Source organism: Mastomys coucha, unplaced genomic scaffold (assembly GCF_008632895.1).
Source record: "Mastomys coucha isolate ucsf_1 unplaced genomic scaffold, UCSF_Mcou_1 pScaffold12, whole genome shotgun sequence".
Lineage (NCBI taxonomy): Eukaryota > Metazoa > Chordata > Mammalia > Rodentia > Muridae > Mastomys > Mastomys coucha.
Window position 1 is genome coordinate 30038235 of NW_022196894.1, and position 14723 is coordinate 30052957.

Below are 14723 nucleotides of genomic sequence, written 5' to 3' on the forward strand. Positions count from 1 at the left end.
TCACGTGAGCAATCCGTTGCCCTAGCAACTTGCTCCTGGTTCTTCAACTGCCTCAACCGGCTGGCCGTCCTCCTAGAGATCTGCTGGATCCAGACGCTGGGGTATGGCTGTGTCCTTCCGCGGCCAGTCCATAACGGCCAGGCCCTCCGAGGGCTTGTGCGAGGTCGACAAGAATTCAGGAGAACCTGAGAACACCTATATTCTGAGGCCTATTTTCCAGCAAAGGCGCGTAGAAGACAGGGCACGGAGGGCGATGTGGGGAGTGGGGCCGGGCCTTTTGGGAGCGCGAGCATCCCTAAGGAGCCTCCCAGAGGGGCCGGGCTGGGTGAGGGATTGGGCAGGTTTTGGCTTTCCGACGTGGCGATTTCTCCACCACCGAACTCTGCAGTCTGACTAGCAGGTCTTACCGGGAGCCTAAACTGGCGCTGTGGAAGTGGTTGACTTCTCGGAGGCTCTTGGGGGTGCGCACGCGGGACAGGAAAAACAGAAGCTGGAATCAAGCAGTTTACAAGCAGTGCTCCTGGAGTTACCGTGTGCATACCTATGCCGGGATACGCTTGCTTCTGGCACCCGACTTATGTCTTTTCATATAGCGTCGATCGATTGCAGCCTCAATGGGTTGCTAGAAGAAGGCGGTCAGTTTAGAGTGTAGGATAGATACATCACTAGCTTCATCTTACAAAAGAAAAAAAAAAAAGGGCATATGGTTGAGTGTTTGAGTGCACGAATGCTACTTATGATCAGGGGACAGCTTTTGGGGATTGGTTCTGTTCTGTTCTTGAACTTTGTGGATCCTGGAGATTGAACTCAGGTTCCAGGTGTGGATGCAAGGGCCTTTACCAGCTAGCCATCTCACTGGGCCCAAGAGAGGATTTTTCCCTCCAAGGCGTGCACTTGGTTGGTGAAGGGCTGTAGTGATAGCTCAGTCTGTCATGTGCTAGCTCTGAAAGCATGAAGACTGGAGTTCAATTCCTGCACCCCTGTAAAAAGTCATTGTACATTGTAATCCCAGTGATAGAAACTTGATCCAGTAACAGAGAAACAAGACCCTAGGACTCCCTGGCTAGCCAACTTGGCTTTATCTGCAAATCCCAGTGAGACACCCTGTCTCACATTCATGATGGAGGGCTGGAGATAGATCTCAGTGGTTAGGAGCACTGGCTACTCTTCCAGAGGACTGGGGTTCAGTTCCCAGCACCCACAGATGCTGTCTTTTGGCCTCTGTGGGCTGAAGTTGCATGTGGTGCTTAGTCATACATCCAAACAAAAAAAAGACCCATAAACATAAAATAAGTAAATCCTTAAAAAACAAAACAAAACAAAGGTACAGGAGCTTTGGCTATATTTCCATAGCAACTTCATGAAGCAGTTTCCCCATGAATATAGAAAAATGCATGTTCTGTTACCTCAGTAAATGTTCTAAATATATAGAATGGTATAGAGCTATATTTCTCTTGTAAACAGTGAAGAGTGAAGTTAGTAACAAACGTGCCAGTGATCCTATGGTTCATATGTGACTTGTCTGGAGAGAGGCTTAGCATTTTATGAAAGATTGAATGAGCATAAGCAGGGGCTGGCACCTGCAGAGTACCCACCATTGGCTCCCAACACCCACATGGCAGCTCACAATTGTTTGTAATTCCAAAGACAGTAGGAATTACACACACACATACACAGGGGCAAACACACATAAAAATAAAAATACACACACACACACACACACACACACAAGCATGAACAGACCAGTAAGATGGCCCAGCTGGTAAAGGTACTTATTTTCAAACCTGATGGCCAGAGTTCAATCCTGAAGACTTAGGTAGTGAAAGGAAAGAACCAATTCCCACACATATGCCATGAGACAAAATAAATGTTAAAAAAAAAAAAAAAAAAAAAAAAAAAAAAAAAAAAAGCTTAAGGGAAGAAGTAAATAACAACATTGGGCTGGGTCAGAACACTGAGAGCTACAGCTCAGACCTAAACCCTAGAAATCTAATGAAAGAGCCAGGCATTGGTGGCTCAGGTCTTTAATCCCCACACTTGAGAGGCAGAGGCAGGTGGATCTGAGTTCAAGGCCAACCTGATTTACTGATCTTGCAGAGAACTCTGTCTGTCCCATCATGCCCACCTCCTGCACCTACATGTTAGTTTACAAACATCCCTATATGTAGTTTCAAGGGCTCTGTATATACCTGTGGATAAAACACTTATACACAGGAGATAAAAATAAGTAAATCTTAAAAACAAACAAAGCACAGGGACTCAGTCTATATAGACTGTACTGTAGACTGGGAATAGTGGACATGGTAGCTTGGTAAGAATGATTAAGCTTTAGATTATTGGTAAGAATGATGATTTTGAAGGTAGAACAGATAGAATTTACTCATCAATAAAACGGATTCCCAGGATTTTGGTTTGAGTCCTTGGAAAACTGAGATGAAAGGACTCTATGAAGACCTAGCCTAGGGAAGACAAAACTATAGAAGCTGAATATGAAATGTCTAATTTTATGTGTGGCACTGCTGATAGAACCCAGAATATGTCAGGCAAATGCTTAACCAGCTCAGCTACATTGTCCTAGGATGTCCATTTTGGGTTGCCTATTAGACATGGAATGTATTTCAGTCTGAAGCTTGTGAAGGCCATAGATGTAGATGTGGGACATGAATTGTTTGCTTGTTTATGTTACCTTTATAATAAAAGTGCATAATAAAACAAAAACCATTAAGGCTACTGATCAAAAAGGCTGAAGTGTGATGGTAAGTCAGGGCTCTGAGCTGACCTTTAGATATTCTTGGACTTAGGTTTAGACCCTCTGTGGTTAAAGACTGCATCCATGCTGTGCTCAAGGAAGAATTGGCAGGCGCTGAATATTCTCCAGATGAAATGCCTCACCTCACAAAACATCTATCAGAAGTGATTAAAGATAAGCTAAAAGGTAACATGGGCTGTAAGTAGAAATGATGCTCCCTTTAAACACCCAGTTCTACTCACTTGTTCTGGCTCACCATCTTTTTTGTTTCTTGGTTTGTTTGGTTTGAGACAGGGTTTCTCTGTGCAGCACTGGCTGTCCTATAACTCACTCTGTAGACCAGACTGGCCTCAAACTCAAAGATTCTCTTGCCTCTGCCTCCCAAGTGCTAGGATTAAAGGCGTGCAACTCCCTGCCCCATCTTCAAACCTAGGATGCAAACTCTGCATTTTTTTTTTTTTGTTTGTTTGGTTTTTCGAGACAGGGTTTCTCTGTGTAGCCCCGGCTGTCCTGGATACTCACTCTGTAGACCAGGCTAGCCTCGAACTCAGAAATCCACCTGCCTCTGCCTCCCAAGTGATAGGAAAGCGAAAGGCGTGCGCCACCACTGCCCAGCTAACTCTGCATTTTTTAAAAAAAAGATTTATTTCTTTTATGTATATGAGTACATTATAGCTGTCTTCAGACACACCAGAGGGAGGGCATCAGATGGTTGTGAGCCACCATGTGGTTGCTGGGAATTGAACACAGGACCTCTCAAAGAGCAGTCATTGCTCTTAACCACTGAGCCATCTCTCCAGCCCAGTCCAACAATTCTTAATATCACCCACCCAGGCTGTTACTTGCCACTCATATTTAATATCTACAAGTCTATTTTTTTCTTTATTCCCCCCCAAATAAATCTTCCTCTGCCCAGACTGGTCTAAGGTTTTAGTGCAGGGTAACTTTATAGTTAGGGTTTATCTCCAGGTCTCAGACCCCTAACCTCACCATCATATTCCTTAAGTACCTATGAACTGTACTTATGTCTACTGTGTTAAGGATTTGTGTTCAGTAAATAATTTTACTATGTACTTGAATATAGATAACCTTCTTTTCCTGTCTAGAATTGGGATATGACCGGTATAAAATGGTGGTACAAGTGGTGATTGGAGAACAGAGAGGTGAAGGAGTATTGTGAGTAGTTGTTTTTTCTTGCCTTTGTGTTCTTGGGAGTTATCCATTGTGTGAATAGATAATTCAGTAAGCATATGTCTTTGCAAAAATGAGGATGGTTTAACAGATACAACTATAAATTGAAGAGGATCTGGCAACTGAATAGTAAGGCTAATAGCAAGTCTGGGTGGGTTCCAAGGCTGAAGTCTTTAGATTCATCTCTTACTTAGTCATGGCACTTGTTACATGCTCTGTGCTTGGATGCCAGCATTACTTGGCAGTCCCTTGGCAACAGGGCCTGACTCTGACCTCCTGACAATCCACAGTATTTGGTTTGCAGTGTATTTTTAAAGTGGCAGTATTTCTCTTTATCCCTAGCTAGGTCTCAAATGAATGAGACTAGTAGTATTTAAGCAAAATTTATTTAAACTTTACATCATATTACCTGGGTAGTCATTGATCTATTCTAAACATCTAAACTAATCTGGCTATCCCCCAGCCAAAATCCTATGCTACTTGCAATTTAATATCGGTCTGGCACTCTAGGCGTCATGTGTGTTCTTCCATGATGTCTCTGGGACCCCTTCCTATGGTGAATCCCCTCTTACTACCTCCCATCTATCCCCTGAATAGTGGAAGTCCTACCCTATCCTCTTTTCTGCTCAGCCATTGGCTGATGAGCTTTTATTGACAAGTCAGAGAATAAATGGGGAGCAATGTTCACACAAATCTGAAGCAGGCGAATCTTGACATAATGATTACAATGCTGTGTCAGATTGAAACCAGGTAGCAGGTTGGAGAAATCAGCATTTGAATAATACAAGGATAATCTTTATACGGTACACAAAAACATTATGCCTATAAAGGTATTTTGAATTTTTTCTGAGAAAGGGTCTCATTGTAGCCTAGGCTGGCCTCAAGTACGTTTATGTGGCTGATGTCCCTGAACTCTCTATCTCCTGCCTCCCATTCCCAGGTGCTGGGATGATAGGCTTTCAGGACTTTAACTGGTTTTTGCTTGTTTCTGGAACAGGGCCTCTCTATAGCCCAGACCTTCCCAGTAGCCACTTTCCCCAGCCTCAAAAATATTGATTTTACTGGTCTGAGCTTCCTAATTCAGCCCAGTTAAAGGACTGAATTCTAACTCAGAGTTGCCCCTTTCTTGTATAGGTTTCTACAAATTACTAGGTTGGATGAAGTATTCTGCTGGGTCCTTTGTAAGACCTCTTTTCCTATTATCCTTCAAGAACTAAGCCCTCTGAAAGACACAAATGTCCTAGCTAAAGTAATGTACAGTGGAGTTCCACTCTAAGAACCAGAGACTGGGAGAGATTAGGCCCTGTAGTTTTCAGGCAGCTAGCTGGGGTGCTGAGGTGGCTAGGGGCTCGGGGCCCTCACCTCTAGTTGCAAATAGTCACCTATGACTCCTGTACTTCTTGGCTGTCCAGCACACGTTGCTTTACAAATAGATTTCTCTCTGTGTACTGTGAAAAGGTTTGGAAGCATGGGCCTGTCAGAATGTAGGAAATGGATTCATTTGGGCAGGTGAGTAGAGAAGTACACTGCTGACCATTCTCCATTGGCATTTTAGCATGGCTGCTCGATGTTTCTGGGATGCAGACACGGACAACTATACTCACGATGTTTTCATGAATGTAAGTCCTTGGAAAACTCCTTTCTCCTTCCTGGAGATATGGCCACTGCACATCAGACTACTGCTAAAATTTGAGGAAACTAGTGTTTTTGAGACATTTCTTAGACTTCTGGATAAGGTGTGCTTTTTTTTGGGAGGGGGGGAGGTTGTCTCTGCCTCCCTAGTGCTGGGATTAAAGTCATGTGCCACCACTGCCCAGCAGCAGTGATTTTATTTTAAATTTTACAATTTTGTGAAAAACTACAGTTAATAGACATTATTACTTAAAGCAGGAAAATGATAAAGTGTCTTCTAATAACATAGTTGTATACATGTTTACATAGTGTTATAAATTACCTTTAGTAGCCAGGTATTGTGGCACATGCCTTTGATCCCAGCACTCTGGAGGCAAAGGCAGGTGAATATCCTGAGTTTGAGGCCAGCCTGGTCTACAGAGTTCGTTCCAGGACAGCCAGGACTATACAGAGAAACCCTGCCTGGAAAAACAAAACCAACCAACCAACCAAAAACACAAAACAAAACCAAGGAAAGGTTGAGGATGCCTTCCAGTTGAGGCTGTAGAGCCTGCTCTCATGAGGAAGGCCTGGCAGCAGAGCTTTGCAGCTGTGGCAGTGGGAAGCTGCCGTGTTTACGGCAGGGCTTTCCTCCTCAGACCTCCCCAGATATACTCCACAGAGTTGCTGATCGGTGGTGTCTCTGAGGGAATCTAAACCTAGTCAAGTTGACCATCAGAACCACCACCAATAAATCACTGTGTTCCAAAATCCAGTCCTGACAGTCCTTGTAAGAATAATAATTAACTTAGTTTAGAACTATCTGTTCATTTAAACATACCACACTTCAACGAGCTACAAAAGAATCTGGATGAAGATTCTACAAACAAAACTTTCAATAATAAAATCATCTATTTATCTTAAAGCCACTTCTCAAAACTAAAGAAAAATACAAGTAATCATACAATCGAAGTTAAGTAACTGGAAATGCAGAGCTCCTTCTGCCTGGCTGCTTACAGGTGCCAGTGAACAGAGACAGGAATTGAATCTGTGTGTTTTATTCAGTCAGCTGGAGATCTTTCTTCAAAAGGTGTGTTGCATCTCCCGTCCAAGCAGCAGATCCAGGGAGAAGCAGGGCTGGGAAGGGGACCCTGACATCATTCTGGAGCTTAGTCTTACCTGTCTAGTTAAGTCTCAGCCTTGTTTGGAGGCCTGTAATGTCTATGTGTGTCTCATTAGTGTCGCCCATGTTCTTCGTCCACTCAGTTAGGAATGGGCTCAGGAACTAATTCGAACCCTGAGTAAAGTAAGTAGGCAAGATGTAGAGGGTTACACCTGCAATCCCTATACTTAGGAGGCTGAGCAGGAAGACCATTCCAAGTTTGAAGTCTTTTGTGTACATAGCTAGATTCTCTGAAGACAAAGGGGAGAAAGAAAATCAACAAGAATCTAATATAGTGTCAATTTCAATTGCCAGCTTGACCTACTTTCTCATTAGCACTAACACCATGGACTTCTGTTTTCTGTCTTTTTATTTTTAGGACAGCTTATTCTGTGTTGTGGCAGCGTTTGGTTGTTTTTACTACTGAATCTTTGGAAAGTGGCTGTGACTTCGAGGAAACCTTAACTTTTTTATATTGTTAAATTTCCTGAGCAAATAAAAATAAGTTGGCACTTTGGTACCTAAAATCTGTTAAGTTGTATATGTTTAAATGGTTTGATTTTATTGTTATCTGTGCCCTTTCTACATTTGAAAAATATAGAGAAAAAGGAGGGGAAAATTCATTTTAATATTTCAGATGACTAGATACTTGGGTGTATTTTCTATTCATTGTTCCTAATAAGATGTAAAAAAAAAAATCATTTATAAAATAAATTGTGTATTTTCACCCCTTATGTCATCAATAGTTTTTATGCTGTTAGTTTTTATGACTTTCATATTAGCTGCATTTATACCATTAGGTTATGACCTTTCCTTATCAAGGGACCAATTTCAAATTTTGCACCATTATAAAAACTCAGAGGGCTGGAGAGATGGCTCAGCGAGTAAGAGCACTGACTACTCACAACCACCCGCAATGAGATCTGACACCCTCTTCTGGGGAGTCTGAAGACAGCTACAGTGTACTTATGTATAATAATAAATCTTTGGGTTGAGCAAGTGGGGTTGACTGGAGCTAGCAGAAGTCCTAAAAACTCAATTCCCAACAACCACATGAAGGCTCACAACCATTTGTTCAGCTACAGTGTACCCATATACATAAATAAATAAATCTTTTTAAAAACCCTCAGAGATTAATGTGTGTCACTTTCTTTGTATTGTTGCTTTCGTTTCTTCTGGCCTGTTATTTTTGCTCAGCTATTGGCTTACAAAGCTTATTAGCTTAAAGGTATATCCCTTTTGTTTAGTGGCAGGGTCTATGAAATTTCAAGTGTACACTAAAGTAGAGCCCCTTAATCCTAGGAGTTTCAGCAAGGTGGTAGTGTCACACGCCTTTAATCTCAGCATCCAAGAGGCAGAAGCAGGTTGATCCAGAGACACCCTGTCTAGAAAAAACAACCGCCATAAAAAGATTCCTAGGTTTCTTTCTTTCTTTCTTTTTTTTTTTTTTTTTTTTTTTTTTGGTTTTTTGAGACAGGGTTTGTTTCTCTGTGTAGCCCTGGCTGTCCTGGAACTCACTCTGTAGGCCAGGCTGGCCTAGAACTCAGAAGTCCGCCTGCCTCTGCCTCCCAAGTGTTGGGACTAAAGGCGGCAATTCCTAGGTTTCTAAGTTAGCTACAATCTAAACGACTATCTTTGTGATGCCTATCTTCCCCAGAGAGAGGCCCTTAGTGTCTCCTCCAGCTATGCAGTCCTTTTTTGGGCCATTTTATCTGCCATGATTTTTAATGATTTTAATCATTTTTCTTTTTAGAAGCACCTCAGCAGATGCACAAGTTTACCCATCCTCCTTCCTCTCCGTTTTCTTCAAGTAAAAAAATGCAAACAATTAAATGTAAGCAATACTTAAAAAGTCCCCCCACCCACCCACCCACCCATTTTTCTCCTGTAAACTTTTGTATCCACTTGCCTTACAGCTACAAAATCGCACAGGGTGTGGTGGCTAAGGACTGCATTCTGGAGGCTGAGGCAGGAGGTCCACTGCAAATTCAAGGCCAGCATGGGACACATAGTAAGTTCCAGGCCAGTCTGGGCAACAGCAAAGGCCATGTCTAATAGTTACTTTTAATTCCCTCAAAAAGTCTGGAGAGAGTTCCGCGGCTAAGAGCACTTACTGTTCAGATACGTCACCCCGTTTATGGCCTCCGTGGACACACAAATAAAATCTTAGAAGTTGGGGGGGGGGCTCAGCGAAACAACCTCCCCCCCCAGCTCATCGTAGGAACTTCGTTCTCTAGACCACACCCTCTTGATCCGTGAATTTTTGCCCTCGCCTCTCTACTCCTGCTAGACTACTTCCCCGGTCGATTTCTAGGGATCGTTTTCTGGAGAGTCAACCTAGGTCAAAACAACTGGGAGAAAGAGGGTGAGCTCAGACCCGAGTTCGCCTGACGTAGCTAGCGGGCTCGAACTCCTTCCTCGGCAAGGTCGGACGTCCGAGCCAGCCCAGTGGAGAGGGCGAGGGGCGGCGGGCGCAGGGGACGCCGGGAGACCACAGGCTGCGCGCGCGCCCCGGCGGCAGGAGGTGCCACACCGCGGGAATTTCGGGACCGCTGACTCCTCCACGCCTGCCCTCCAGCGCTTCAGCTCCGTCACTCCGAGCGCCCGGCCCTGCTGGAAGCGGAACGACTGTGGCAGGTTGTGGTTTTCAGGAACGCGGAGGTGGAATTGACAAGAGGGCGGGCGGGAGGCGGGACTTCCGGTCCGCAGTCCCGGTCAGATGTTTCCCGGGCGTCTCCCCGCAACCTATTTGACTTCGCTAGTCGGTGACGCGGCGCCGGGAAGGAATCCGAGGGGACCGGAGCCTGGAGGAGCTGGGGTAAGGAAACTCGGGGTAGTGGGTGCTTGTGAGGACAATGGCGGGCTGGGACCGTGAGGGGGCCGGGACTGAAGAGTGGGTCAGTGACAGCTAGGGAAGTGTGAAGCAGGAGGCTACTGTGACCGAGGTACAATGACAGCCAAGAGGACTGTGACCCGGGGGTGGCCGCTTGTGAGGGGTCTGCGACCCCCGGAGCAGTAAATGCGAGGGACTCTGACCTCGGAGAGCACGAGGCAGAGGCTGCGACGGGACCATGACCTAGTAAGTATGCAGCAGTGACTACCCGGGGACTGACTGATCTGATCGATGGATAGTGACTGAGGGGATTGACCGGAGGGACCATGAAGCAGCGGCTGCGAGGGCGCGCTCACCAACAAGCAGTGACTTTGAGGGCTGACTTGGAGAAGAATGTAAGATCAGGAATTGGGGGTGGTGCTCTGAAGTTGTGTGTGTGGACCGAGTGTGAGGAGTGAGTGAGTGAGTGACCCGGCACGGGTCTTAAGTAGAAACCTCACTGGAGTGAGACCAGGCAAGAGTTTGAATTTTACGGGCAAACTTCCGTGGGTGAGAAACTTAATTCACCACTGAGTTAGTTTCTTCGTTAGTAAGTGGGAAGTTCAGAGTTGGATTATGCCTCCCAACTATGAGTCCCAGTTTACTGTTGGGTTGTGAGGACAGTTTAGTTGGATGACAACTGAATAAATACAGACAGCTGGTCTAGAATAGAAGTTCCCACGGTGTTCACATAGTCAGGATTTATGAAATGAGTTTCAGGTGTGTTTGCAGTGATGCTGTAAAGTTAGTTAGTTTCCTACATCTTACAGTGTATGCAGTAAAACGAGCTAAAGTTTGAAAACTGGGTGTGGTGATAGACAACTAGAATTCAGACACCCAGGAGGCTGAGACAGGTATTTTGAGTTGGGTTTAAAATTTTGGTGGGCTTAAGGTGTTTTGATTTTGTTTCTTTGCTTTTGCTTGTGGGTTCGTTTGTTTGTTTCAAGTCAAGATGTCTCTGTGTAGCCCTGGTTGTCCTGGAACTCACTCTGTAGACCAGGGTGGCCTTGAACCTAGAGATCTGCCTATTTCTGCCTCACCAGTGCTGGTTCTGAGGCATTGATACAGGATCTCACTGTGTATCTCCACTGGTCTGGAACCATCTAGACCAGGGTGGGCTTGAATTCACAGAGATCTCACGGCCTCTGCCTCAAGATTAAAGGTGCATGCCACCGTGTTTAGCTTTTTGCTGTTGTTACTTTTTTAGTTTGAGAAGCAGTGGATTGGATTATTTGAGTTTTTCTTTCTGTAATGATTCTATGATTAAGGAACTGCAGGGAAGTAAATATGGAGATGAGTGTGGAACCGGACCTGTGCTGGCTACAGGCTCCAACAGATGGCCTTAACTGGAGAAAGCTATTTGAATGTAATTCAGATGGCTAGTTATGATGGAGGACTAAAACACAGTCTTTGTTGGGAGAGCCTAAAGCTCTGTTGAAATAGGGATGGTGATAGCTATAGAAGCAATAAGGATACAGGAGTTTGTGGTGGAGAAACTGCCAGCAATAGGCACGGAGGAAGGAGAAACTGTGAGGATAGGAACGATGTTTGAGAGTAGAACTGCAAACACAGAAAACAGTCTGCTAAGAATAAAATAGAAGTAGGAAGAGATAGGATCTTCATATTCTATTCAATCTCTATGTTTGGAGAGTCTACAAATAAATAGAATTGCTATTAAAAAGGTATTGGGCCAGGTGCGGTACCAAATGTCTTATTCCAGCACTTGGGAGGTACAGAGAGGGAGATCTCTGAGTTCAAGGCCAACCTCAACTACATATGGAGTACCAGGACAGCCAGGATTGCATAGAGAGACTTTGTCTCAAAGAAAAAAAAAATACTGGGACTGGGCATGGTAGAACATACCTTTACTCTAGGCAAAGACAGAAGGATCTCTATGAGTTTGAGACCAGCCTGCTTTCCATAGTAAGCTTCGGGACAGTCAAGAGAGGAAGAGAGGGGGTGGGGCGAGGGCGAGCTTGAGCGAGCGCCAATCACAAAACAAAACAATCTTAATGGGAATTTGAAAGCCAGCTGTGGTTGTGAATATCCTGTCATTTAGGAAATTGAGGCTGGAGGATGGTGAATCCTAGGTTAGCCTGGGCTGTGTTCTAACTTCACCACACACTGTATTAATCTGATTACCTACCTAATAGCCACCCTTCTCACTGTACACTTTGCAACAGGGAAAGAAGAGTCAGAAAAGTTCTTAAGCGGAAATTGCTTAGGGTTTGGGGGAACTGACTATTCTGGCCTGACTAATTACACCTTTTTTATGGACTAATGCGTATGTACTTGACATATATTCTACATAACCAGAAGGAACTAGAAGAGAATATGCTTCAACTTCACTTCTCTAGGGAATTGGTTGGTTTTTGCTTTTGTTTGTTGTTGTTTTAAATTTGGTTTTTAAACTGAGACTGATTTGCAGATTTCCTTCAAAGCAAGCTAGCAAAATGACTAGGTATGATGGTATAGGTCTGTCCATTCAACAGGTGGTAGAGGCAGGAGGATCAGAAGTTCAAGGTCATTCTTGGCTGCATAGAGAGTTCAGGGCCAACCTTAGTGAAAACCAATATGGTGACTATTGAGAGAGAATGAGCTTATGATATCTTCTTGTATAAATATGGAGAGTTTGTTTTTCTTGGTGACCTCCTCATAAGGAACATGGTCTCATTGGGTGGAGACTTGGATCCTGAAATTCCAGGCTGCTTTCCCTGATGTTAACACTAACTCACTCTGATTATAGGAAGGATTATTTCTTTTCTTTTCTAACATAAAAACATATTTTTATTTATTATTTGGGAGTTTCACATAATACCATCACACTCACATCTCAGTCTTCCCAGTCTAACTACCCTTACCCTTGTGACCTCCCTGAAAAAAAGGACAGAAAAAAGGTCAGCTTTGTTTTGCCCATAAACTCACTGGAGCATGGTCAAACTACCAGTGGGATTATTTCTTATACTTATTTTAGGTTTAGATTTCCTAAATAATTGAATTATTGTTTATGTTTTGAAATACAGTTTCTAGGTAGGTGTGCAGCAGGGTACCCTCCCACCCCTCCTCACCCCCTCTGGTTAACTGGTGGAATCACAAGTTGAAAACTATGTTAGTTTGAGGCTTTCTTTGTTTAAGCCAGGATGAGTACCAGTGAACTAGAGGAACCCTCTCCTTCTGTTCTGCAAAGCTGTTACATCACATTCACAGTTGTTTACAAACCGCTCTTGACATGAGGGCTGCTAAAAATAGTGACATGGGTTTTGCTCTATACTTGAGAAATGAGTGTGTGACTCTTAAGAAAGGGGTGGGTTTGGTTTTGTATTGAGATCTACCTTGGATGTGATTATTTGCTTACTTTATGGTCACGGAGCAGGGTTTCTTTTTTGTGGTGTGATGAAACCTCATGAAGTCTGTTTTCAGAGTAATGTTTTCCTTTTTTTTTCCTGCCTTTTTATTTATTTATTTATTTTTAATTTTTTGAGACAGGGTTTCTCTGTGTAGCCTTGGCTGTCCTGGAACTCACTCTGTAGACCAGGCTGGCCTCGAACTCAGAAATCCACTTGCCTCTGCCTCCCAAGTGTGAGGATTAAAAGTGTGCACTACTAGCCAGGCAGTGGTGGCGCACACCTTTAATCCCAGTGCTTGGGAGGCAGAGGCAGGCAGATTTCTGGTCTACAGAGCGAGTTCCAGGATAGCCAGGGTTACATAGAGAAAACCTGTCTCAAAAAAACAAAACAAACAAACAAATAAAACAAAACAAAAAAACAAAAGTGTGCACTACTACTACCTAGCATACTTTCCTGTTTTTCTCTGTGTCTGTCTGTCTGTCTCTCTCTCTCTCCCTCTCTTTCTCCTCTCTCTTCCTTTCTTTTTTTTGAAGCAGGATTTCATGTAGTCTAGGCTGTCTTCCAGCCTGCTGTGTAACTGGGACTAACCTTGAACTCCTGATTCTCCTGTCTCTACCTCCCAAATGCTGATACCACAGATACAAACCACCACACTTAGCTTAAAGTAATTTTCTTTTCTTTTTTGTTTTTGTGAGAATGAGTCTTAGCATAGCCTTGGCTGGCCTGGAACTCACTATGTAGACCAGGCTGATCTCAGACACATAGAGACCCACCTGCTACTATCTCTTAAATGCTGAGCCAGGAGAGAGCATTGTATCTCCTGGAACTAGAATTGCAGACAATTCTAGTTTTGAGCTGCCACATGAGCTCTAAGAGTTGAACCCAAATCTTCTAGAAGAGCACCCAGTGCTCTTAAATGCTGAGCCTGCACCACATCAGTGGAATACTTTTCTTACATACAAAATTAAAATACATAGGATTATAAAAAAGTCAACTATATTGCAAGCTATGTTTTGAAATTCACTTTTACATTTAGAAGTATAGTTAAAATTAGAAATTTAGATGTTTTAATTTTTTAGCCTCTATAATGTGATATATACAAGGGAATTATATAAATTGCACTAACCCTATATTAGAAAGTTATGGTACATTTCTTAAAAATGTGTTACTATTCATTGTAGTGTATGTGTGTGTGTGTGTGTGTGTGTGTGTATGTATGTATACATTCACAATAGAGGTATGGAGGTCAGGAAAACTCTGGAGATTTTTCTTCTTTCACCTTAATGTGGATTGTAGGAATCAAACTCAGATTGTCAGTTTGCTTGGCAATATCTTTATCTGCTTAGCTTTTTACTAATCTGCTAGCCCTATAGTATAATTTATTGAAATAATTCTATTTCTAGTACTGTCTTCTACCTTAGATTACATAGTTTTAGGTAAAATTTGTCAGCAGATGATTTGTTAAAACTGATTCTGATGCTGGGCCTCACGATACATGCCTTTAATCCCAGCACTCGAAGGCTAAGGGAGGGGACCACTGTGAGTTCAGACCAGCCGGGTTCAGACCGCAAGTTCCAGGACAGCCAACTTACGTGCAGATACCTTGTCTCAAAACAAAACAAAACAAATAGAGTTCTGTCTTCATTTACAAATCTGAGTTGTTCAGCTTGTATGATATGTCAGTAAATATTTTGGACTTGTAGGTCACAAGTCTCTTTTGCAACTATTCACCTCTTGCTGTGCTGCATTAAAACTTACAGAAGCAGGCAGTGGGCCATCTCAGCCCTGTCA

At 43.4% G+C, this 14723-nt stretch overlaps 2 protein-coding genes across 6 annotated transcripts in view; both read left to right on the forward strand.

Moving 5' to 3' along the window:
- Positions 1-7456, forward strand: Tctex1d2 (Tctex1 domain containing 2). 2 transcript variants are annotated; one of them, XM_031363661.1, is made up of 6 exons: positions 8-225; positions 2802-2935; positions 3856-3925; positions 5496-5559; positions 6571-6641; positions 7093-7456. In XM_031363661.1, exons 1-5 carry the CDS (start codon positions 104-106, stop codon positions 6595-6597), a joined length of 417 nt encoding a protein of 138 aa, XP_031219521.1. In that variant the 5' UTR covers positions 8-103; the 3' UTR covers positions 6598-6641; positions 7093-7456. The 2 variants fall into 2 exon arrangements, with proteins under 2 accessions (XP_031219520.1, XP_031219521.1); XM_031363660.1 differs by lacking the exon at positions 6571-6641 and having other exon boundaries at positions 1-225; positions 7093-7444.
- A 1961-nt stretch (positions 7457-9417) lies between these two features.
- Pcyt1a (phosphate cytidylyltransferase 1, choline, alpha) overlaps positions 9418-14723 on the forward strand; it is a 45270-nt gene continuing 39964 nt past the window's right edge. Inside the window, exon 1 of one of the 4 annotated variants that reach the window (XM_031363665.1) lies at positions 9418-9531. In XM_031363665.1, coding sequence (XP_031219525.1) covers positions 9433-9531 — 99 coding nt within the window. In that variant the 5' untranslated portion in view covers positions 9418-9432. The other 3 variants (XM_031363662.1, XM_031363664.1, XM_031363663.1) reach the window with 3 other exon arrangements.

Bases quoted from the DNA above. Each gene is read 5' to 3' on its own strand.
- Tctex1d2 (XM_031363660.1), top strand. From the start codon at position 104: ATGGCTGTGTCCTTCCGCGGCCAGTCCATAACGGCCAGGCCCTCCGAG. The intron at 226-2,801 runs GCGCGTAGAAGA...TCTTGGACTTAG, and splicing joins AGGCCTATTTTCCAGCAAAG to GTTTAGACCCTCTGTGGTTA. The intron at 3,926-5,495 runs GTGAGTAGTTGT...TTGGCATTTTAG, and splicing joins CAGAGAGGTGAAGGAGTATT to CATGGCTGCTCGATGTTTCT.